We start from the raw sequence: 25,763 nt of genomic DNA on the forward strand, positions 1-25,763 counted from the left end.
AATCTGGAAACATCATCATAAGCTGTTTTTTCTTTAAACAGACATTTACCTTGAGTATCCCTATAGTCCGCAGATTCTTCTAAAAGATTCTTTAAATAATCTGTATAAAGAAAAAATAATATAAGGATAGCTTTGTTAAATAAATAAACACCACCCTAAAGTAGTAAAACCCACCTTTTTCCTGAAAATCTGCTTTTCAGGCAAATCTATGCCACAAAGATCTTTTAAATCTGTCAAAGTAATAACAAAGTGAAACCTAGCATTTCCAGAAAGAAAGCATATCTTTATATTTGTTCAGTGAAGAGATGGCTATTGAAACAGTGGCCTTCTCCAATGACAAATGATACACTGCATATATTATTCCAGAACAAAACAGGCAAGTGAAAAATAAGTACATACATGCAATCATGTTTAAGCTGAAGCAAAAAATTTTGAAGATTACAGATATTTGCCTGAGCACCTAACTTGCTTATAGCAGCTAATAAAAAAAGTAGTCCATTACAGAAGATCTCATTATGATGAATATTTTTCAGTAATAAAAATAGTATATGCCCCTCAATGTTCAAAGAGGCATTTCTGGTTTTCCATTATAAATGTAGTTTAGCCACGAGATGGCACCCTCAATCCATTGAAGTCTTGGTAGTTTTAAAATCTATTTTACTTAGCATTTAAAATTAACGCCAAAGGTATGACTACACAAAAAGACATTCCCTTTGAGTTTCCATTCCCTGGTCGAGCATCTAGTTCATCAAAAATGCAATACCCTGTCAAAGATTAATATATATCCTCAGTAAAAAGTCTACCATCTATTCTCTATACCACTTTGAACTGTTTAGAATTGAAAGCAACAAAACCAGAAACATTTAAAGAAATATACATTAGGTTGATAAAAGCAACAAATACTGATTTGCAATTACCTTTTAAATGAGGCATTAAGATTCTAGAGGATCTACTGAAAACTAACTAAATGTAATCTAGCAAGCATTCAATTTTAGCTTCGCAGTTGTACAAGTTTCACGTAGGAGTGAAATAATTCAACTCCCACATGCTTGCCCTACCCAAATTCATTCTTTTATTCAAAAAGGAGCAGGAGCCAATTGTTCCTGCCTTCATAAGATGACTTGCTTCACGCGTGCCCCTCAGAGACCACTCAGAGTATTGTAATCTTTTCCTTATGCACAAAATTAAAAGGGAATTATAGAACATGTTTCTGCGGTAGAATTGCTACAAAGAGTGAGAGAACCTGTCACGGTTAATGAAAGTTTTGAGAAAAACAGAACTACAAGAAGAGAAACATTTGGCACTGAGATTTTATTTTTTGGCAGAGACCTAAGGGAGGATCCAAGGGAGAAGCATGAAGAGCAGGTTGGAGTGAAGGAAGAGGAACCAGCTGGGAGGTGTGGACGGAGCACTGGGAGATCTGGCTGGCTGGGCCAGGGAACACCCACAGCTATCTGCTCTCCTCAGAGTTCTGCCTGATCATTAGCAGGCCCTGGATTATGTCTGATCTTTTAAGACAGCTCTGATATTACACCAAGACTTCTCCAGCTATACTCCATTAATATTGCATCTTCATGTCCCTCAAGATCTCATTCTGTAGTATCTAGCAGACATTCCAGTGCAATATTTAGGTGGACATATATTCCATTAAAAAAATGAAGTTAATCTTGCTTCACTTTGGGTTATGCTGGCAAGAAGCTTGTGTAAGAGAAAAAAAAATTAACAGGAAGTATTTTGAAAAGAACTGAGAATATGTCTCACTGTTTGTAACTTGGTTTAACCTGTAGTAACCTGTCTCAGATATGACACCAGCTGTCCTCTCCTGCCCTGCCTGCAGACGGGTGCTCCCTCAGGTTGAAGCTGTGCCATGCTGCTGAGGCAGAGCACTCCTGGGACTCCACCACAAAGCCAACAAATTAAAGCTTTAAAATTGCAACTTGATCTTCATAGGGGCCAGCACAAAGGACTCCAGTGGGAATCTCCCAGTGTAAAGAATGAGTCCCTACAGCTCATACAAAAATAAAAATAAACCTGCCAACCACATACTCACTTCTTCAGGCTGGGAACAAGAGGTAAGGTGGGTATCTTTTCCTCATCTGCAAATGTACAGTTGGTTCTCTAAGACACTGTCCCTAGTACATGGAGACACCCAATTTAATATCCAAAGTAACTGCAGTGGTAACTTAAAACCAGAGACCCAAGATGGGAACTAATTATTTCTTGGCATGGTCATGCTTTATGACATGTTCCCCAAAACAAAGCTTTACATCACTCAAGAAACATTTTAGATGGGTATATTCTTGCATTTTAAATTGTATCATCAGTGAATAGACAAGAGAAATTCGGAGATTTTAATATAACCGCATTCATTTAAAATTCTGCAGCTTTTGTATTGCAAGACTGGAGTAGTGAATAAAACAGCTGTAAAATCCTGAAAATTATAAATAGATAATTTTCATCTTAGTACTCTTTATGTGTAAGTGGACCTCAATTCATAGCTAAAACTCAGCTTCACAGAAGCACCAGAACAGATATTTTTAGTCTGTTCTGTGAATAAACACTGGAAATTCTGTGCTTACAACAGCTTTCTGGAGGTACTGGCATAAACTATGCAGACAAGCTGATTTCACAGACATGAAAAACATTACACTAAAAATTTTGCAAAAATATTCCTAGGTAAAATAAATACAGAAGTCACATATTAAGATGAAATGGTATCTACTGTTTTTGCCAAAAAGATTTTCCCCTCTGAAGTGTGCTCTAGTTGTTCAGACTAGAAAGATCTTCAGGATACCTTCAGAAATTCATAATTCTGCTGGATACCCCAAAGCACAACAAAAATCAACAAAAAAGCACACAAGCACTGGTTTTGTGATGAACAAAATGTCCTTATGCTCTGCTTCTACCTGACAGCAGCCAGCAATTCCTTCTTCTTGCTGGGGGGCAGTGACTATCACTTCTTCTCCTGCTTAAAATTATCTTATGCTTCATTAACTACTTTTTCTCTAGGGTTGTCTAATTTCACTAAATTAAACTCAAAGCAATTGTTCCCCAGCACGTAACTGGCCTTGAGTCTGACAACTCTGTTTCCAACCTGCAAAGCAGCAGTGTGTTCAAAGGCTTATTTTTCACTCCCCCTTACTATATTGCAGTTAAGGATAATAAAAGACACCCTCTCTGCCAACCTTAAGTTGAGGAAGAGAGGGTAGAGGCTTATCCTATGGCAATGAAGAACCTGTTCATATAGCACAGTCTCAAGTCATCTACTCAGATCTATGGTTTTTGAGAAATGAGAATCACCTCTCCTTCACTTCCACATGAAATCAGAAGCCTCTAATTAACCTCCTGGAAAACCATTCTGATATTTGCTGTATAGCACTCAGGGCTAGTATGTGAAGAAGTGGAAGTCCACTTACTGGACTGGAGAAGCTGTATAATTAAAGAGGAACACTGCTGAGCCGTGCCTTTCCTTGACTGATTTATGAGCCCACCTGCTCCTGCTTTGGTTAGCACAAAAGTAACTCTACTTCAAAGCACAGCAACAATCTTGTGATGTGACCGAGTAGCAGCAGGTTACCAGTACAAAGCTGTCCCACTGACACAGAACATCTAAATAGGAAGAAATCCCCGCTGACTCAGGCCTGACACTTTGTTTCCTGGATTTTTTTCACTCCTCTGCTCTGACCCTCCTCCCCACAGTTCCCCACTGTCTTCAGCCTGGGCAGCTGCTCCATCGTTGCCTCTCACCCACTGCAATAATAGAGATGTGAGTGTTTTGCATCTCCCCCAGATGTTAATACAGCACGAGTTTATAGAGGCATTGCTCAGTATTAGACAGAGCAGTTGGAAGGTAACAAAGCAGATGTTTGGTCATGGAGATATGGAAGAGTGAGAATCTCAAGGACAACAGATATGTGTGATAGATTGAACAGGCTGAAAATTAAACAGATCCAAAATGACACTCTCCAGCCCCAGCCTAATTAAATTCTTGGTCTGACATCTTTTATTGCTCACATAGAACAAGAAAAAATCACTTTTCCAAATCCACCACCAGCATGGCAATCCCCCCATTCCTTTCAATGGCGTTTACAGGTGTATTTAAAGCTGGGCAGCCACAGGAAGGTCTGCAGACTGGGGACACCCACAGAATGAGTTTTTTTAGGGTCTAAAACAGCCTGTTCCAGCCACAGTGACAGCTAATGATCACAAAGAATTCCCCTTCAACATCTGAGTTTTGTTTCAGTGCCATTCATCCCTGACATCTCTCGCTTTACTGTGTGTATTGACACTGGCATTTGCTCCATCCTGATCCTCTGTTCAACCTTTTCAATTAAAACCTTTGAACTTATCCAAAGCTCTGCTGATTTTGAAGTGTATAACAAGCCTGTACCATGTCCTAAGTCAGTATCCTTTTAAAATAAAGCAGCTCCCCAAACACCGTTTTATTGTTTAATTTCAGCAGTTAAGAGTCATAAAGATTTTCCCCTATAAAGTATTCCATTTAAGGAGTTTCCCCCCTTTTTTCAACACCTGTGAGTTTAATGAGATGATTAAAATGAAAACAGTCACTGTTAATAACTTGGTAACCGCTGCTTAACACTTTGGTCTGTATCTCCCACAGCATCCCTAGTCCTGGCTGGGGCAATGCCAATGAGCTGTTACAGAGCCAGAAAAAAAGGTCACAGAGCATTTTATTTTGCAGTTACTACATAAACAGAGGCTATTTTTAAATTGCTCATCAAGAAGCAATGGCTCTCAAAAACAATGACTTAAGTATTTCCAAATCCTTACAGGAGCCATCCCCTCTTACAACAAACACATCTCAAAATACTTCACAAAGGAGGCCTCTGTCGCTGCCCTCCTCTTACAGACAAAAAATCCCACTGCATCGTGGAGATGACTTGCCCAAGGTCACCCAAACATGCCAGTGCCAGAGCAGGGTACAGAGCCCAGATTTCCTAGTCCCAAACCAGCTCCTCAGCGTACAATGCCCCTGTAAACAAGTCTTAAGCACTTACTGGTAAATGTACACTAAAAACATGTGTTCTGCCTTTAAAACAGAATGGATTTTATGGTCAAAACACCTGGGTGGGGGAGAAATGGCGAAGCTACTAACAGAAGTTCACAGTTGCCTAGACATCTTCCTTCTCCTAGCTCCAATTTTCCATACTGCCTTTTTCATTCTTTAAAAAAGAAAAACCACCCAACCTCCCCCCCCCCCAAAAAAAAGGAAAACTCAAAGCAAAACAGGAGCATTCCAACCCTTAAGGGCTTCTATCACTACAAAAACAAACAAACAAAAAACCCACAAAGAAAAACAAACAAACAAAAACCACCACAGGTTTCGTGTTTTCCGTGTATTGCTGAATGTACCATCAGAACACATCACAGTGTTAGAAACATTAGCACCTTGCCTGTGTATCTTATCGCAATCACTATTAACAACAAAAGCCTCTAAACCCATGCCATATATTAAAAAGAGCTGCATATATTGTGTCGTGTTTTTTAAAAAGCCTCACATATCTGAAGTCAAATAAACATGCTTTACAGATGGATACAACTGCCTGAAAACAGGTTTCCTGGGATGTGTGAAGACTGGCTTGTTCAGCCCGACTAAGAGCTTGACTGTACCTGTCAACAGGAGCCTGTACTGGGGAATCCTCTGAACTGGCTTGAGCAGATAGTGCTTGAGGGCCAGACTAGCACAGCGGGGGCTCATCTGAAAGAAACATGCAAAATAAATAATTCTACGGCTGTCAAAGGCTCCAGCAAAAGAAAACATGCCTAAAAACAACTACTGATTATACTGGGTAAGATTTATCTTTAAGAAGTGTGACCACCAGTATTAAACACCACACTGCAGAGCAAGTATTTCTGTGTGGAAGACTGCACGCAAAATTGCCCGTGCATTTTGATAACAGTAAACACTCATATGCTGTGGATTCAAAACAGGTGCTTTGACTTAGGAGGATGAGAGGTGAAAGACCGAGAAATAAAGGAAACAGAGTGGCAAGGGCAACGTGCTCCTTTGTGATCCCTGACAGTGTTCATTAGGCAAAAAGGCAGAAGACAGGAGTGCTCACTGCAGAAGTTTTAATTAATCCACACTTCTAAAGACAACACAGAATTAAGAGATCCATGCTTCAAAAATGCTAATTATCTTGAATTTGCATTCAAAATAATGCAAATCTGAAACACCGAGTCCTTAAAAAGGCCTCTTGTATTCTTCATGTCTCAATCCAGGACTGCAGCAAAAAAACCCACCACCAAAACACAAAAAAGTTGAGGACAGTTTCTAAAGCCTTGCATAGGATCACAATTGCTAAAAAGTCTCAAAATAGGATATATCTTACAAAAGAATACAATACCTCAAAGTCTTTGACTACTGAAGCAAACCCTGCATTCTTCTTACACTGTTCATCTAATAATGCAACATTTTTATCAAATTCTTTGATGTAAGTTGAATACATCTTTAGGTAGGGGCCCTTCTTAACAAATATATCAGCAATTCTTTGATGTTCAAGCCTAGAAACAGAAAAGAAAAAAAAAAAGGCCCAGTTAGAGCCAAAAATAGCGCACATCATAAACCTACAGCAAAACATCTCTCTCTTTCAGAGTAAGATGTGCTAGTTTATGTTCTGAACAAAAAGCTTACAGTGTAGCAGATAGGCATCCATCTCAGTAGCTACTCTGAAAAACTTTAGTAGGCACAGTTCAACACACTAGAGTTAGATGACAACCACTTAATATAGTCCTTTTTAAATGGTCTTGAACTGTTTGAACATTTTAGTACAGGGTTGATTTCTGAGGAAATGTATCTTCAAACTTAACAGCAAGTCTTTACCCATTTCAGTGCCTTTGTCAGTAGGTTTTGTATTGCTGATTTAGATCCACCCACCGGTGTAACTGAGAATGGACTTCAAGGCGATTGTGGCTGTCAATCAGTGCTGTTTCTGATCAGTAGATCTAAACTACCTCTAAAATGTAAACTAGACTTCAGGACAGCCTCCTTTTCCCCTAATGAAATCAGTGTTCTTACCATGCTCATACAGGGACCAGAACTTTCAATTAAAAATGAAATTTTAAATAAAAAGTGTGATTGCTACAAAAATGTATTGGCATGCCTTCTGGACCTTTGTATACATCTAAACGGCAAACAAGCACATCTAAATGAAAAATAATCTCCTATACTTTGAAAGTAAATTCTGTCATTAAAAAGGCACGTAAAATGCAAACAAGAGTCAAGCCATGATCACATGGAGTCACATAAGCACCACAGATAAATTTCAACATCAAAGGAGTGGTATCCCTTTATTGATAGTCACCAGTGAGATAATCGCTCTTCCAGTTCCCTCAGGAGGTCCCGATTGAGTTCGTAGAGCTGAGGTAGGTAATAGAGGATCTGATTCAGAATTCTGTCCTCAATCACTGGCTTTCCAAGCTGCCTAGAGGCATGCGCCACAGCATCCCGGAAATCCTGCCAGAGTACAAAGAGGACAGAAACCCCCCTTGCCATGAGTGAACAGCCTTCAAAGCACCAACACAGAGAGCACAATGGAGTTCTCATTGCAGACATTCCAGGCGCTGCTCCCTATTACCAAAGGCAAGGCGGGTACCATCTGGGTTATGTTTCCCTGCAGTTTCAATTTACTCCCCTGGGACTGCCTTAATCCCTTCGATTTAACACTGGAGCTTTACTTTCTTGCTCCTGTATGCATAATATAGAAGTTGTTCATTATTTTTACAACATACCCTTAAGAAATGTGCTGGTATTACATATGAGGAAACCAAGGAGGAATAAACAAAGCTTGTATCTGCAAGGTTGTTGGCAGCCTCGAGTGTCTTCTTGCAAATATGTAAGTCAAAAAGCAAAACTGTTACATCAGCTAATACAATCATAGTGTCATACTTAAAAATCATAGCAGCATCCATGCCATTTTGGAAGATGTTCCTCGTGGACAAAAAGTAGGGTTACAAAAAATTACTATATGTAGCAGATCTTCTATATATAGGAAAATTAACAGCTAACAAAAAGATAACTGCAGTAACATTTGGGAACCATGAGATTTCAAATGTTAGCAATGATGAAAACTAATACCGGTACCTTCCAAACATTTACAGGGAGAAGAAAAACCCTGTTTACTCTTGAAGGATCTCATAGCATTTTTATTCTAAAACCAGCTAGCTCCAACTAGGACAGAGATGAGATGAGGTTGGCTGATCCTCATTGAACTATTCAGAACTAAAATCTTGGCCCATTTCAAGTCAGCATGGCCAAGATTGAAACTCAGTATCCATTACACGAGGTATTTTCCCTATTCACATGCAAACAAAACTTTCAAAAAGGTTAGTAATTTAGCATTTTACTTGAAAAACAACACTGTTGAAACTGACAGAAAATACAAATTAGGTGGCATCATGTCTCACCTGAATTTGGGCAACAGTGGACAAAAGAGAATCAATACATAATAGCTCTTTTTGAGTTTGTGGTTAACAAAATCTGGTAGCACATGCACAATTCTCTTGGTATCCTGAAAAAGGTGACCATCAACATACTTCTAAGTACAATGACGAGTTATATTTTAAATGTGCATGGGGCCCACACCTGCCTTTGAAAATCTGTAGGGTCCTCGGGTTGGGGGAAAAAGTAATATTAATTCCCCCTTTTCCTTCTCCCCAGGTCTGTTACTAACCCATACTAACCCATTACTACCAGTCTTACCAGCTATCTCATCCATACAGCATCTGGCACTATTTAGGGTCCCTCAAACTTAAACCTCAACTTTCCCTGCTCTCTCTCCTCATTATGTCAGCCCTGGGCAGCATGAGCTCCAGACACACTTTCTTGCTTTGTGACCCTCTGGGTCATGAAGGCTGTGGCTGGACAGTTCTGGCAAGAAACTGAAAGGAGATACAGGGCACTGGCTGTGCTGGGGGAAGGCTGAGAACTAAATGCAAGGGAGTTAAAAAACAGATGGCGTTATTCATATGGAAATGCTCTGTTTTACATCCTCTGTGCAGACTAGTGACACATAGGTTAACTACCAGCTGCATCTTATGGCTTTTTCTGACCCTAGGGCATTGCTTAACACTGAAATGATACATGGAATTACAATGGCCAAAGCTCAAATGAGGCATTCTGGAGAGCTTCATGCAAAATGCATCATCATATTATGATAATATTCTCCTCCTCCTCCTTCCCAAACACATGCACATACAATACACTGTATGTACTTTGCCATAGGATGAAACAAGAATGTTGCCTGAATGTCGTAAGACTACTTGCATGATGAAAAATAAAGTATTTTGCCTGTACAGTAATCAACAACTCAGGCTTTCCCCTGACCAAACAACAAAAGGAGAGCAGGGAGCCAGGTTTAAGCACTAGATAACACAGGAATGTCATCTGTAGTTAAGAGCATTTATTTAACTTCTAGATACAGCGTTCAAAGAGTCTGCAGGGTGTTTTCCAAACACAGATTTGGTTTTTCAACTACCTTGATCCAAAGTCCATCAACTTCATCAGGGTTTAGATCATGCCATGAAAGGCTCTATCATTAAAACAGCCAACCAAAACTTTGCTTCATCAACCCCTCTGCCCCCTTCCACAATTGAGTAAACTAAGGAAGCCTTGCAGAGAGGAAATGCAGGGAAGAAAGATAACATAAAGCTTTCAAATTAAGTGAACCAGCCCGTGAAACAACAAAAGGTAAACGTGATGGCTTTTTTTTTTTTTTTAATTATCAAGTCTTCACTACTGACTATGCATTTGTCATTGTAATCATATTAAGATTTATTTTTAACCTGGCAGTGGGTGTGAAGTAACTGTCATGCCAAGTTCATCTTGAGATAAACTTGAGAGTTGAAGGCAGAGAGCACATGCCTCAGGATTGGGGGTGGGAAAAGTCAAACAAATGTAACAAGGTTGGAGTTAACAGTGTTTACACTTGAAGGTACTGGTCTTCTGAGAAAGTAATTTCTTATCCAAAACAACAAAACATAGAACAGGTCTGTTTTAATTACCAGATATAAAATACGTTAACTTACAAAGTTAAATTTCACTCCAAAGGGTGGAAGGTATTCAGATGGTAACTTTTTAGATGAATGACTTACAAATTAGAAATTGCAGTAAAAGTAATTGAAAGCATCAGAGCCTAGCTCCTTCTAAAACTAAATCAGTTCACTGCCAAATTAAAACAGAATTGTTCTTGCAAATAATATATACATTGCTCTGATATCTATATATGCCTGTGTGAAGTGATTTACATTGCAAACATATTTACCACATAGTCCTATATAACACTGCTGAGAAGCATTGCTTTCATCAGTCTGTTCAAAGACAATCACCTAGGTTGTCCTAGAAATTATTCTGTTTGAAGCAATGCAGCAATTCATTACAGTGAATTTTAAAGAGATTTTCTAATTGAAAACGAGCCTTTCAAATATTACTATCTTACTCATTTTTAAAACTCTAACCAACCAACCAGCACACCCCAAGCTTGCCTCACTTCGGAATTAATGTGCTTATTTCACTGAAAAACATTTGCAACTCTAGACAAGTTTCATATGTTGCATGACAAACCCCAGAATATTATGCTAGTTACACTGAATCATCCCAGCTTCTTACCAGGATGATTTTTTCCTTTTAGAAGAGGGGAGGCTATTGTACACTTTCTGAAATGCTCATTTACAGTCTCTACATTACATTTTGGTCCGATAATAATCTTATGATACCACCTTTAACTCCTTAGGTAAAGGTAATGGTCTTCACACAGGTACTTCCAGAGGACACCACCCATCACCATCCGTGGGAAGAACATTCTTTCCAAACCAGAAACAGTTTTAGTTTATTCTAGACTGAGACAGCATCCCGCTGGGTACTTGTTCATATGAAAATCTAGTCTAGGCATATTAAGGGTTTCTGAGTACATAATGCTGCTGAATTACTGAGTATATAACACTTCCAACTTGAAAACGTTTAGGGAATTTTATTTATCCTATTAGTATACACTCCCCCTAGAGCTGTGCAGTATTTGAGAAGGATACCACCATCGCTGCTTGTGTTTCCTCCCACCTCTCCTTCAATGCAGCTTCCTTAAATAAGCAAAGTGCCGTGATATGTGAAATAATTCTGACCCTGTTGTGAATCATATGCAGTCAGCACTTCCCCTCTGCACAGGCCCTGACTCACAACCCCTCCCAGCTCTTTCCACCAGAGGATTCCCAGCCCGCAGCAAAGCAACCTGCCCGCATCAGTCTAAGGAGCAAAGGAACAAGTTTAGTTGTAAACCAAAATAGGTACAGAGCAGACTAAACCCTGCTGCTGGCTGGGTTAAATGTACCTGCAGGTATCTAATAGGAGAATGCGCATAATTTCAAATGTATGAAATTAAAACTCCTTGGAAATTTAACAGGAAGAGAAGGTATTACATGATCTAAACATGGTCACATATTTTCCTAAGGCTTCAACCAACATTCATCTTGGATCTGTTATGCCAAAAAATACCATCAGCAAAATAAAAGTAAGTCATAATGCCTTCCGCTGAGGTACAACTTCCAGCCAAATGCACCTGCAGATAGCTCAAATATCAGTTTAATTTAAGGAAAAAAAGTATGTTTGCACTTGGATGCTTTTCAAGGAACACACACACACAGGCATCCTATGGGGAAGGAGGAGGGAAGTTGTTTCATGCAGTGAGCAACAGCCAGGCTGCTGAATATGACAAACTGTAAACATGACTGCTTAGGAATACAGCTACAGATTTCCCGAATACAGTACTTAAAACACAAATAGACACTCCTAAGGAGAGTCAGGCTATTAGCTAAGTTAAACTACAGTAACTATAGTTAATGAAGACTATGACTAAGTGTGGATCGAGACATTTTTCAAACATATGAGATTACTTCTGGAAAGATGCCAAGTAGTTTCACACTTTTTTTTTTTTTTCTCAGGTAGTAAAATAATTTATAAGTCTTTAACAACATAAGATAGTTAATTTTTTACAACAATCAATGATTTGACAGTGGCATTTTCCCAGAATGTTATTTCAGGGAATAGGCTGGGTAGTAGAACAATGTTTCTTTCTAAACCTAAACTATTTCATTAGTCTTCTTGATAAGTTGCAACTCATTGTTAAATACACTAATTAGCAATTCTAAAGCACTTCAGAGACTAAAAATTTGTCAACATATTCACCTCCGACTGATCAAGTATTGGAATTTTACAGATGGAGAAAAAGTAGTTGGAGGTTGAGAGAATTTTTCACAGCCAAACAGTAGGTCAGTTGTAAGCCAGAACCAGAGGTCAGACCTTCCTTTGCTCCAAAGCCCATAGCTATTATTTTTTTTTAATCTATATTCTCATCATATTCTTTTTCCAAATCTACTATGAAATATTTTTCATTATATTTGGCTATAATATAGAAAAATATAACTATATATTTTTTTAATAGAATTTTGCAATTGTCTTCTGAAAAATGGAAACATTAAATCAGAATTTTTCACTCTTTTAAGTGTCTCTGGAAAGACACACAACAGAAAAAAAAAGACCTCTTATCTGCCTTCTCCCAGAAGAGGCTGATCATGTGGCTGCAGAAATCATAAGAGGTGCCTCCTGACAGCTCCTAATTACTTGGTCCAGGAGTTCTAACATGGACAGAACAGAGGTCTACATCAGAAGCACGGATTTAAAGGCTCAGGCAAAAGTCCACAGGCCTAAGTTTTTCTTTTCACACAGCACAAAATTATACACTAAGCCTTGCAGTGAATGAGTCACCCCAAAAAAGCAAGTCTTCTGCTGGACCAGAAGTCTTACTGCATATATCATCACAGCAGGGAGGAAACAGAATTGAAAAAGTTGGAAGAACAAAAGGAGTGGTAGGTTTTGCTGAGAAGGTCCTCTCACTTGTGCAAAGCTAACAATTTCCAGAGAATGCCACAACAAAAAAGTACAAAGGGCACCAATACTGCCTTACTCCTTTTCCAGGAACACCAGGTGTTTTTTGGGCGCAGAGCAACTCCTATGTCACTTTTGTTTTACAGCCAGTTCACTGTTCCTTTTTCCTGTAAGTGCCCTTAGGGAAAGAACAGCACTTCTACCTTCTCAATCCTTTTTTACCCTCAGGGGACCATGCATGAACCATCTCACAAAGATGCATACAGAAGAGCTCATTTAATTTAACCCCCTTTGTTTTCAGGAGTTTCCAAAAGCATTTTACTGGAGTCTTGTCCCCTGAAAGAGCATTACATCTGATGTTTGATTATACCCTCAAGCAATCCCATTTACCGAGTCTGTCTGATAGAGTGTGGAAAGCCAGATGAGTCCCTTATCTCTGTTCTGACCAGCTCATTTAGTACTTATAGAAGTGTCTTCAAGTGATTTTTAATTTTCTCAAGACTTTTACTAGTATGTCTTCAACAGAAGCAGTCAGATGCCGCATATGCTGGCACCCTGGCATCTTGAAGAGTTGCTCCACCTAACTTGACTTTGTCAATATAAAAGAAAAAATGTTAAAAAAAAAAAAATCAATCTTGTAAGCAGTTTGCAATCACATTCCCACTTTCTCAAGTGCTTTAGGCTCCACTTCTAAGTCTCTAAGCTGTAGCAAATTACATCAACAGTCCTATTCCCTTGCTCTATTAAATGCCATAAGCTGCATTTAACTGGCATTGGTAAAATAGACTGAGGAGAATAGTATTAATTTTAGATCACCGTGAATGGAATTAGTCGCTAAATGACTAATAGATGGGTCAGAAGGTGTTACAGAACATCCCCTCACCAGCTAAATCTTTACTATGGGTAAAACAACCCAGCCTGGGGGCAATCTAAATTCTAGTTCCAGAAATTTGCCAGAGATTGCTTGACAGGCAGTTAGTAATCCTGACACTGAATCTAGTAAGCCAAAGAGGTTCAGCAGCCATGAAATCTACAGGATAGTTTTATCAACATTAAAATATCATCCATAAGAAATATATTATTAAATTAACAGATTTAATAACATCTGTGACAAACATACACAAATCCCTAGGCATACCACTCTGTGGAAATAAAAAAATGTGTTTCTGTCATGTTTGTCAGCAAGGGCAGTTTTTATTTAATTAAGAACCACACACACAGAGCTTTAAAACCAATATAACAAGGACACTCATCAAGGTTCCTGCTGCAGTCCAACCAACAAGTTGAGGACAAAGCATTTCCTCAACTTCTAGCCTAGCATCCTCTCTGTTAGACCAGGCTGAACACATGTTGATTGTTACTGCTAGCCAATAAAAACATTCAAATAGTTTTTATTTGGCAGCTAGGAACTAGCACACTGTCATGAATAGAGTTGCAAGTTATCCATTAAAGGAAAAGCAAAACACATCCTACACCACTGTACTTCTACACTGTGAGGACAACTTTATCTTAGAAATTCACTGAGCTCCCTACTATTTGCCCTTTCTCACATTCTTCCCCTGCTTTCCTATATCCCCCTCCTTACCAGCAGCCTTTTCTTCCAGCACTGCACATTACCTGAAAAACTGGTACACTGAAAAGTAAGGACACCTTTAACAAATTAGTTACATGCCTGAAAAATAGGATTATTTAAAATTATTCAGGTTAAAACTTTTCTAGGCCAACTCTCTTCCTTTAACCAGTATTTAAGCTTGAGTTCTGTACCAGAAACACGTTGAACATAAATGATATATTGGCCGCAACCGCTTGATCCAGCTTTTAAAAACCAAGCTTGAGCTGAATCAGAAAATCAATTACTAGGAGGAAACCGAAAGAGGAATCAGCAAATGGTGTGGTAAGTTTTTTGTTTCCTGAAAAAATCTATTACAGGACTGTATACAACTATCTATAAGAACCTTTGTTCACAGTTTCACAGAACATGCTTCTCAAGAGACTGAGATAGAGCAATGCATCTGTTTGCAATATAACCACTTCTGTTGCTCAGAAAAAAAAAATCACTATGCTTGCACTTTAAATATAGTGACAAAATGGTACAAACACGTATCATTAAGAAGTTGACAGAAAACATATAAAACTGAGCTAGAGAAAGAAAAATTCTTCATTGATTTACTAATATCACCTTCAACACAGCATGTTTACAGACCACTGCTCTGCATAAACATGGATTAAATACTTAACCCTTGCTGTAGACAACACATTGCAGGTACTACAATCGCAGCTCTTATCAGAAGCAAACATCTGTCAAGAAACTGCAGCCCAAAAGAAAAAAAGGCTGCCATGGTGATGGATGCACCATTACAGCTATTAGCTATTAGTTGGATTACTTAAAGAATGTGCATTTTAATGTACCATTTCTAAAGGTAAATTGTTCCTGCCTCCCCCACCACTTAAAGAGTTATTCTAACAAAAAACTTTATTTTTGTTACTACGTACATATTTATAAGCCAATACAAGCTGGCTTAAAAATACGATCTTCGTTAACATAAATGGATATATATTCAATTTTCAGTCTTCAAGCAAAACCCATATTCAGCTGGAAGACTGCATACATTAATTAAGGAGATGCAGAAGGAATCACCAAAATATGGTGACACATTATATACAAACATTATATAAAATGTGAGACTTTGAAGTTCCGCTTAATTAGATTAATTTTTATATTTTGAATATGTAGACACAGCAGAAAAAAGGCAGTCACTACAATAAACCCCAAACTTTAACAGATTAAATGAACAGAAGAAGAAACTACTTTTTTGGGGTACTTACAATGTGTAAGAGTTTTAGCACATCCACAAACCTATCAGAAAAGCAAGAAAAAACAAATAGTTACATTTTAATTGCCTTATTAAAATAAATTGAGTAGTTATTAGATTTAGCATTGACACTTACACTTTCTCTGAGCTCATGATCTCCTTGGCAATATGGTAAACCTTTGTTTTCTTTCCAGCTGCCTTACTCTGCAAATAAAATTATATGTTATACCATGCACCTACTAAAACGGTCATAAAGATCATTTCCAACTAGTAGTTCCTCAACTCCAATGTAATTATTCAAGTTATTTCTAAGAAAAATATTTTATACTGCTTTGAAATCTTCTATCTTTTTAGGATTTGTGAGAAAATCAATTTAGCTTGTAGCTGGAAACAACATTAGCTAAGATTAGTTTTTACAGCACTATCAGCCTTTTCATTTGATTAATAGAGGAAGCACTGAAACCCATAATGAATGAAGTCCTAGCAAATAACAGTTATTATTTAGCAAAAGTACTATAATACAGATAGTATTTCTACATTATTTGATTTCTTTTTTCCTGATTAATACAGTAACAGTAATATTTGTGATGAACTCAAAGGTGTTTCAGGAACATTTTAAAAGACACATGCACTTTCTTTACTGAAAAACAAGATGAAAGGAGAAAAAAAGGAAAAACACGCTGAAAAGTCAGCTTCTGACTATCTATTAAAGGAGCTGCTGGAATACATAGCAACTGTACTGCAAAGATGCAGAAGTGTGAGCCTTGTCATCCACCTGAAACACTGAAGAGATGATGCTGGGTTTTATGTGCACATTTGGCTCTCAAAAAATCAATGCTACCGTTCAACATCAGATAGAGGGAACAGGTCTAACAAAGCAAATGGGGGCCAGCACCAGGATGCAAAAGTGTTTGCTACACAGTGTAGCTCCCACGTACAGTTTCCCTCAGATAAAACACCTTTCTCCAAAACAGCTCTCAAGGTTTGCCATATGCTCCTCTGCTGCCAGCTGTCACCACATCTATTAGACATGCAGGCTTTCATTTTAATGGACTGCAAAGAAAGAGCATGGATGAGGAGCACTACAGCATCCCAGGATACACAACCCAAGTGAGATGGAAATCCTGGGAAGGCTGTATTGAATATCGTAGTATAATAAAGGCACTGAACAGTTTGGCTAGAAAGTCAGATATTGGTGGCATTACATCCATGAAACTTTGGTTTGTAAGCACTGATGTCTCAAGATTTGTCTGGATATTTAGTTCTTCTCCAAACCTATAAATAAATCTCCAGTGTGGGAAATTAAACCATGGAACAGATGATACTCAGAGGTTGGTTTTAATGATATTGTTGTATTCAAAATAAATAAAAAAAAATTAAAATTTTTAATCTGAATTCAAATAACATCATGCCTAGTTACTAAAATTAATTTCAACATTAAATAATTTGGTGTTGCATCACATATGTACAAATATATTATTTATTTTATATGCAACGTAGACATCTGCACACAGAGCTGGGATTTGACCTCTGATATTAAACTTATATTTATCCAGTGAGGGTTAATTGCATTCAAGTGAGATTGTAAAACCTATCCTCAGGCCTCTGTGGAAAGCACAGTTGACAGGCACCCTACAAGACTGAATTCACAAGTAAGTCAATTATGCAGAGCAAGGTATCTGCCATCACTGTAGATGTGACAGTTGCAAATGAGATGAAAATTAGTATTTTGAGAACAAGATGCTACCGCTAAACAATTACAAAATGAAATATCACAGTCTGTTTTCAACCCCATTTGAAATACTTTTCACATACCAGCTGGCACTGAAAAGGCCACCTTGCATTTGCTCAGCCAAAGATACTCTGGCTCTGAGAGTCTCTAACAGGAGAACCAAAGGGGTACAAATAGGGCTCTTAGGCACGGCATTGGAAAGGAGCCTTTTAAATCGCCTAACAGATATAAAGCATCAAAATAGCCAGATGCTCGTGGTAAGGAAAAATAAAAACAAGCCCAGCTGATGAGCGGTGCAGAGACCGCTTCATTCTCCTCTGCAGCTGCTCTCCCTGTAAGGAAGTTGGTTGTTAATCCCCAGCTGCCGGCTGCACGTGCTGAAAGCAGCTGGAGCCAGCCCACAGCAGATGCCTCACAGCAAGCACTGAATTACTCCGCAAAACCTGCCCGAGAATGCTCCTGATGGGGACACTTGCCTGTAAAACTCCATTGTGAAAGGTTCAGGGCACCTCTAAAAGCACGCAAGGTAAGTTAGCTGCTAATACAGGTACAGTCTTGTTTAGTTTCACAGGAACAAGTTTCTCCCTTGACTCTTTCCCTTTCCCAATTTGTTCCTCTCATTTGGTTAAACAACATCCAGGTCTGACACATCAAACCTCTCTTCCAGCACTAAAAAGTTTCATTGGGGTTTTTTGTTTGTTTGTTTTATTTTGTTGGGGCTTTGGTTTTGTGGGTTTTTATTATTATTATTATTATTTTTAAGGAGAGGAAGCCAATACAGCTACTATCAAAGGAAACAGCTGTCAAGACTGATGCTGAAGAGAGGCACTGCTCTATGGGCAGGCTGGTTTCAGGGCATCCAAGACTGAGAAATAAGAATGTGAGTATCCCCAAGGAGAGGGGATGCTCTCAAAACTTCATTACATTTGGAGTAGTTAGCACTGTCTTGCTCCTCATTTGAAGAAGTAGTAAGACTAAAAATAAGGGAAGTCAGTCCAAGCTGGCAGTCACAGAAGCTGGTAGGTCAGATCTCTACCCCCAACACTCCTCCAAGGGCCACAGAGGTGATTTTAAATGTTCAGTGCACAAGAGACACTGTGCACTGTAGAATCTGTGAGATGAAGACAGCCTCCTTGAAAGCTATTTACAAGTCTCAAAACTGAAGATCTCTAAATGTTCATCTGTGCATGTGGTTCAATTAGAGGGGCATGGTAGGTAGGTCTACAGCTCCGTGATCCAGTGAAGGAGCGAGAACAATTATGCCCGGCGAAACACACATTGTAGTGGATATTTCTAAACCTGACCTCTTAATATCAGGCTAATATGCACATATTAAATTAAACTTCTAGGAAAAAAAAACCCAAACCACTAAAAAATATGAATGATTAAAAAAAATACATAAAGTTATGTTGATTCAATGCCTTTTATTTGAAAATATCTCAACAGGTTACAACGTATGAAAAAGTACAAGAGTGAGGAATAGCTTCAGAAGATAAAAATAAAAAGATACCTGTTTATCTTCTTGAGGATCAGTCTCCCCTTTGCTGGAATCAGAATTTGTGTCATCATCTTCATCAGAACTGTTCATGATATCTTCTTCATCTGATTGAATATCTCCCACTACCACATTAGGATGATCATGGCGTTCTTCTAAGGACCTAAAATGAAAATATGTTTAGTCGATAAACATATCCCTATTACTCTATTTATGTAAAGAACTTTTGGTTTTACCCCACAATAAATGGCCTACTTGTTACCAGAAATCTTGAGAACAGTAGTAGGTAGTCTGAAAATGACAGTAGATTTTTCCACAGTGGACTCAAAATTCAGCAATGATTTGTCTATGCTAGTATTGATACAATGCTCACTGACAGTGTGCAAAAGCCACAGTACCTTTGGAGTATTTATATTATTCTTTCTTGTCCTTCAGAGTTTGCCTAACAAAAGAGGTCCAATAAATCTATTCCCTTATTGTTATGTGCAGGTATAGTGCATTGTGTGCCAGAAGGATAAAGAAAGATCACAGCCATTTTGCTATCCTCTATCTGATAGGAGCAGGGCTTGTTTCAGATAACGGTACTCGGACTGGAGCTTTCTGTCTGAAATTCTAGATTTGTGTATATACACAGGGCTGTTTCTCAATGCATGTGCTAAACAACTGGGGGCATCAGGGATGGCAGTATTATAACTACTCTGTCCAACAATTCTTCTCAAAAACAGGAAGGCAGAATCTCCTGTGATTACAGATTCCCATCCCACAGAAACAGACACCTTTCAGGTAGCTGTCAAAGCTATGAAATATAACCTTGTTCTGCTGCTGTACAATGATTATAGAGGTCTCTTTTCATTAGGTTCAGCCATATTTGCAACACAGAAATTGCATGAGACAGGCTCACAACCTTCTTCTTCTTCTAACTAGCCTTGACAATTCCAGTAGAGATTTAAGAAATGCAATTCTAGAAGAAAATAAAAAAGAGGGTAGGGAAAGATAAATAAGAAAACAGAGACTAGAGGAAACAGAGCCTTAAGTTTTGGTAAAATTACAAAGAAATACAGCAAATCTCAGGGCTTACTTTTAATCCTCAAAAATTTCTGATAATTGCTAATTACACTAAAACTATCCAAAATCACATAACTGGTGCTCAAGGTCTGCAAAAAGATCCTGAGATGTCACAGACTTATTTTGACATAGGTCAAAAACAATTAGCTACCCTGCAAAACAAAAAGCAAATCCAGAAACCCCATGTGCCCAAGCTGCTGCAGCCAGCAGAGATTTCACTGGGTTGATCAACACTTAATTTTGTGCAGCCAACAACTCCCAGGGCTTCTCCATATAGCTGTCCTCTGCCTCCCTACACAAGGGATAGTTATCTTTTCCTAGCTCTGAATCATAGGAAAGCAGGGATGGAGAGTAACTATTCAGACTGGCCACCTCCAACTGTGATAGCTACCAGAAAGAAAACCTTTGACAGTGGATCCCACGGAAGGTGTCTGCCAGTAACCTGAACAGGTGAAGCATTCCTCGGGGTTCGGTATTGGGACCAGCACTGTTAAACAGACTTGTCCGCTACATGGACAGTGTGGGATTGAGTGCACCCTCAGCAAATCCACAGATGACACCAAGCTGTGTGGTGTGATCGACATGCTGGAGGGAAGGGATGCCATCCAGAGGGACCTGGACAGCCTTGAGGTGGGCCTGTGCAAACTGCATGAAGGTCAACGAGGCCAAGTGCAAGGTCCTGCACTTGGGTCACCACAATCCCAAGCACAAATACAGGCTGAGTGAAGAATGGATTGAGAACAGCTCTGAGAAGGATTTGGGGGTTTTGGTGGACAAGAAGTCCCACGTGACCTAGCAATGTGCACTTGCAGCCCAGAAAAGCCAAATCACACACTAGGCTGCATCAAAAGCAGTGTGGCCAGCAGGTCAAGGGAGGGGATTCTGCCACAGCAAGGTGTTGATTGGTCAATGCTTAAGACAGAGTTAAACAAACAAACAAAATCACCAATGACCAAAAACAAAAAAAAAAAAACCAAAAAAACCCAACACACAAATACTGATCACAAATAGAAATATATTTAGAGAAGACAAAATTATCTGGCCTGTGGACAGACCTTGGTCAGCCATGAAGACACAGAGAAAATTAAAATAGCTTGGCTCTATTACGACAACACAGGAAGGACGCAGGAAACTCCCAAGTAGTTACTGTCTCCCAGAACCAAATGGAGAAGGGGAAGGAAGGCGATTACTGTAAAGTCATCACTGAGTTCAAATAAGGTCCTGAGCCAAGACTTCAGCACTGTGGGTGCAGAGAGACACCCGTTTATTTCAGTTTGGAAATTATCAGCTTCATGCAGGATGAGAGCATCCACCAGAGGCATGAGTGTTGATGACAACAGCGCATGGCATATGCCAGAGACAGTTCCCAAAGAGTCTCCAGGAGTTTCAGGAGGCCAAAAAAGCAGCTTTTTACTGGAGCTGTTCCCTACACCAGCAGGAAACTAAGACTTCTGCAGTTACTCATTAACTTCAGCAATACAGAAAACTCCTTGTCTAATCTATATAATTCACAGTCAAGTCATCTGTTGGCCTGAGAATGTTTATTTCAGCAGATGTCATCTCATATTTTATTTTACAGATGATAAACATCTTTATTACATCTGTAGCATGACATCAGGTAGATATATTCCCCAGCTTTAGTCAAAACCTGCAACAGAAATAACTACTGCTACTTCTTCCTTTACTAAACTACTCATCCTCATCTGTCACTGAATCTACCTCTGTTCAGGGGTATTTTTTTTCCCCACTGCAAAATATATTAAGTACTTTATCCCTGACCACACTGAAATTCACTTTCTAGTCCATTATTCACTAAATTTTAACTTTGTTAACATGCATTTTTTTGCCTCTTTCCCTACTCTTAATATTTGTTTTAACTGCCACTTCACTGTTCTTTTGCCTAAGCATATGCTACTGGATGCCCACTCCTAGACTTTCCTGTCATTTTCCATTTAAACTTTTCAGGGCAGCTGTGCCAGAACTTAAAGTTTGAAAAATCCCACCCTTTTGGAAGTCAGAAACAAGAATACTTCTATTTGAGGCTGTATTCTACTTGTGCAAACATAATCCCATCACCAGTGAAGGATGAAGAAAAAATTAGATGGCCTGTGTTGTGTGAAGCATTTTCTAAATGTAAGATTAATCAGCTTATCTAATAGAAAGTTTACTAAAAAAAACTACTTAAAAATATTAATAATTAACTAGTGGTGATTTAGGATGTTTAGTAAGTGTCCACAAATGAGAGCCAGTCACTGTATACATTTCTTTTCTTCCTATGAATCTTTTCTGGCTTCTGTGCTGCGGATGCACCTACTATTCATGGAAAGGAAACTATGAGAGCTGAGAGAATGATCTACAAAATCTTGCACACAGTATCTGGTCTACTAAAGCATCTTTAGTAACCCCCGTAAGTCTTTATCCTATATGTGCTAAGCTCACAGCCCTCCGGTTCTTCTACCTGATACATTTTGTTGAGGCTTTTTTTGATGGTTGTTTTTAATATTTTTCCTTCTTTCTTTGCTTTTTAAAGAAAAAAAACCACCTTAGATGATCAGATGATTAATAAATCAGTTCACACCCAGCCATTTTCCAGAATCAAACAAGGTGCCAGTTCAGGGATAGGAGGCAATATTGTAGCCATGGGTAGATGCCCTTCTGGTGGTATCTGCAGTTGTGTTTCTTCTTCAGAGAAAATGGTGACAAAGTCACTGTGTTGACTTGCGTTTATCAGCCACATGCTGGGGAACACATGATTCTCCTCGTACCTTTTGCCTTAACGTTTCCTTGTAAATGCCATGGCTTTTCTAGCGAAACAGAAAGCAGTTTTATATTTACTGATTACTCTTTTCTGTACTTTTACCTCTGAAGTCATTTTTAACGTAAGCGTATCTACAGTTCTCTTAAAGTTATCTCTGGATACAGTGAAATGCCTTGTAGCCTTTAAATGTCTCTGGAAACAGTAGTAAATCTTTAAATAAACAGAGTATTTTCTAACACATATGAATTCCTCTTTTCCAAAATACCACGACCATGCAGTAACGCTTATTTTTAAGTGGCTCTTCTGATAGGAGTTGTGGGGATACTGTGACCTATCTCTATCTTGTTCCCTCTTCATCACGATTCTTTGTCCTATCCACAGCAATACCAAGAGAAACTTCTGCATTATCAGTCATGTGAAACACCACCCCTGCCAACTCACCGTGCTGCACACTGAGTAAGAATATCTTGCCATATCTCGTGAGCAAGTTATCTAAATATAGATGTGGGGCTTTTTTATTTGACATGTAAAATGAAGGAATCATTAGTTTGCCTCAGAATGAGCAGTTTATGGAATTATGCACATATATTGCACTGTATTTTCCCATTGCAACAGTAAAATATTATTGAAATAAAACATGCCAGTCCTAGTAAGGGACACAGTAAGATAAACTGTCAAAACTTAAGAAACGTCATCAAGCTGTTACAGCCAGAAAAATAAATCCTAACCAGTGTAAAAACTACTTGTTGTCTTCAAAAGATGACAAAGACTAGTTTAGACCAGCTTATTTCTATTATTATAGAAGCTTCAAATACACCTGAGGCTTCACTTTCAGACACTGTTGATTTAGACCCTGCATAGGGCACCATAGCCTGAAGTCACAATTAACATTTCAGTCTCAGTTTGTAATACCTTTAGAAGGCGAATAGTATTTTAAGCTTGACTGAGATGATTCAGAAAGATTCTCTGCCATGGAATGCCTCAACATTAAGTATTTTATAGTATATTGGAATTACTTCAATTGTTAGCATCATCATAACTAGTAAAAAGCAAGTTTCCACAGCTCCAAGGTATTAGTTAAAATAGATTCATCCACGCTGCTGCTTTACACACATTTCCTTGTGATCGTCATTATTTTTAGATCTTTTTTCTACTTTCAGTAAGTAATAAAAATATGTAGGATTGCTGAATGAACAGAACCTTGCACCCAACACTCTGCTAAACTCTTCATTTCTCATCCTTTTATTGCTTTAAAAGGATTATCCATTATACCCTGCTTTATCCTTCTGTCTCTTCCTCCAGTATTTCATTGTGGGGGTTTTGTGGGTGGTTTTGTTTGTTTGTTTATCTTTAAAAAAAGCCTTCAACATACAGGCAAAATTACACAAACTGGAGTTCCTACTGAACTAAAAAATACACACCAGATCATCAGAGAACCAAAAAGCCTGGCTTACTATAATATTTCATCTCAAATCCTTTTTGCATTATTAGAGCATTTCACAATCCTTCCAAGCTGCTTGCACCTCACTTTCCCCCAAAGAGGTAACAACGGCTACTCATGTATATCCATTTTCAGTTTTTAACATCACCAGTCCCTGTAATCAGTGTCAGTAATTAAGGCATATTCAGCTGCCGGTTTTTCAAAATCTAAAAGCACTCTGACTCTCTGGGGAGGCAGGAGCTGATAACACTGTTATCACTGTTATATTTTTATAGAACTTCATACTTTTCATAGCTGTAGGTAAGGCAGCACGTCCCACTGACTAATTCCCTCAATGAACCCTAGTTGTACACTTCTGGGAAAGGATAAAAGACTTTAAGAAAAAAAAAAGTTCTGTGGCATCTTTTCTGTTTGGTCCTATCTAAATTCAAAATCTCTCTTTCAAGGAAGGGCTGCAAAGATAAAATTCAAGTTAATATCCCAAAACAATTTAGGAAGCAATTTCCTGATTTGGGTGCTCAAGACAATAGGAGACGCTCCTGGAAACCCAAAGCAAAAGTGAAATTATTACTTGGTTAACAATTGCTTAATTTTGTTTAGTGAACTTTCTGTTAGTTTTATTTAATAATTCTTTTTGAAGACAGTCCAATGTCTCTAATATTTAATTACTGCAGGTTTTTGGAAAAAAAGAAAACCAGTTCTAGAAAGCAAGCATACTTGGCAAAGCACAAAGATAATAAGGAATACCAACCAAGATCACTAGTGAGCTCCTACGGAACTTTTAAGAAAATATATAACAAGATTAGTGATCAGCAAGATTAATAAAGGCATCCATTCTTGTACTTTTTGCATGAATTACATTTTGCTGCAATACCTCAGCTCCACAACCATCCTGAAGAAGCCAACATCAGCACACTTCCTTTCACAAACCAATCTGGAAAGCATAAAGATGAATTCATAACACTCCAGACGCACCTGCAGTGTAACCCATCATATATTCACCTATCATTTGAACTTCAGATTCTCTGAACAGCAGTGACTGTCTACCACTAGAGCTAAAAAGTTCCCTCCCTCATTGTCCTCTTGATGTCCTCCTGCTTTTCATTTCTCCTTCAGGCATATTGGACCATTAAGTAGCAAATGAGGACGAAATGCAGCCTAGACCAGGGCGTTTACTTATCTGAGTTATTCCTACAGCATCAGTCACCTCTCTGGTTTAATGACAGACGCACAGATGAAAAAAGCTGAAGCTGAGATCACATCCCTCTTCTCTAGATGTTGTGGATAGTGTGAGAAAGGCTGGGGGTTACTGCTGCAGCTCTCACAGTGCTGACTTGGCTGCCAGCACTGGACACTGGTTGCCTTGTTGCAGCCAAGCGGCTTGGGCTCCAACCTCTCTGCCAAAAATGGTGCTTTTTCACAGCAAGAGAGCAAGATAGCAAGGTGCCCTCTCAAATATGATTTTACTCAATAGCATTAACATTATGCCATTAGTTCTTCTGCAGTAACAACTCAGTAAGTTGTTCAGTCAGTGAGTTCTCATATTGAGATGTGCAATCAGTTA

At 38.6% G+C, this 25,763-nt stretch overlaps 1 protein-coding gene across 1 annotated transcript in view; it reads right to left on the bottom strand.

The window, feature by feature from the left end:
• Window positions 1-25,763, bottom strand: part of FGD6 (FYVE, RhoGEF and PH domain containing 6) — a 71,095-nt gene that overhangs the window by 22,620 nt on the left and 22,712 nt on the right. Inside the window, exons 3-9 of the mRNA XM_050324648.1 lie at window positions 18,951-19,098; window positions 15,845-15,912; window positions 15,722-15,752; window positions 7,326-7,477; window positions 6,369-6,525; window positions 5,632-5,719; window positions 50-100 (exon numbers count right to left, since the gene is read on the bottom strand). Coding sequence (XP_050180605.1) covers window positions 50-100; window positions 5,632-5,719; window positions 6,369-6,525; window positions 7,326-7,477; window positions 15,722-15,752; window positions 15,845-15,912; window positions 18,951-19,098 — 695 coding nt within the window. The remainder of the gene's footprint in view (window positions 1-49; window positions 101-5,631; window positions 5,720-6,368; window positions 6,526-7,325; window positions 7,478-15,721; window positions 15,753-15,844; window positions 15,913-18,950; window positions 19,099-25,763) is intronic.

Source organism: Myiozetetes cayanensis, unplaced genomic scaffold (genome assembly GCF_022539395.1).
Source record: "Myiozetetes cayanensis isolate MyiCay16 unplaced genomic scaffold, myiCay2020 scf3, whole genome shotgun sequence".
Lineage (NCBI taxonomy): Eukaryota > Metazoa > Chordata > Aves > Passeriformes > Tyrannidae > Myiozetetes > Myiozetetes cayanensis.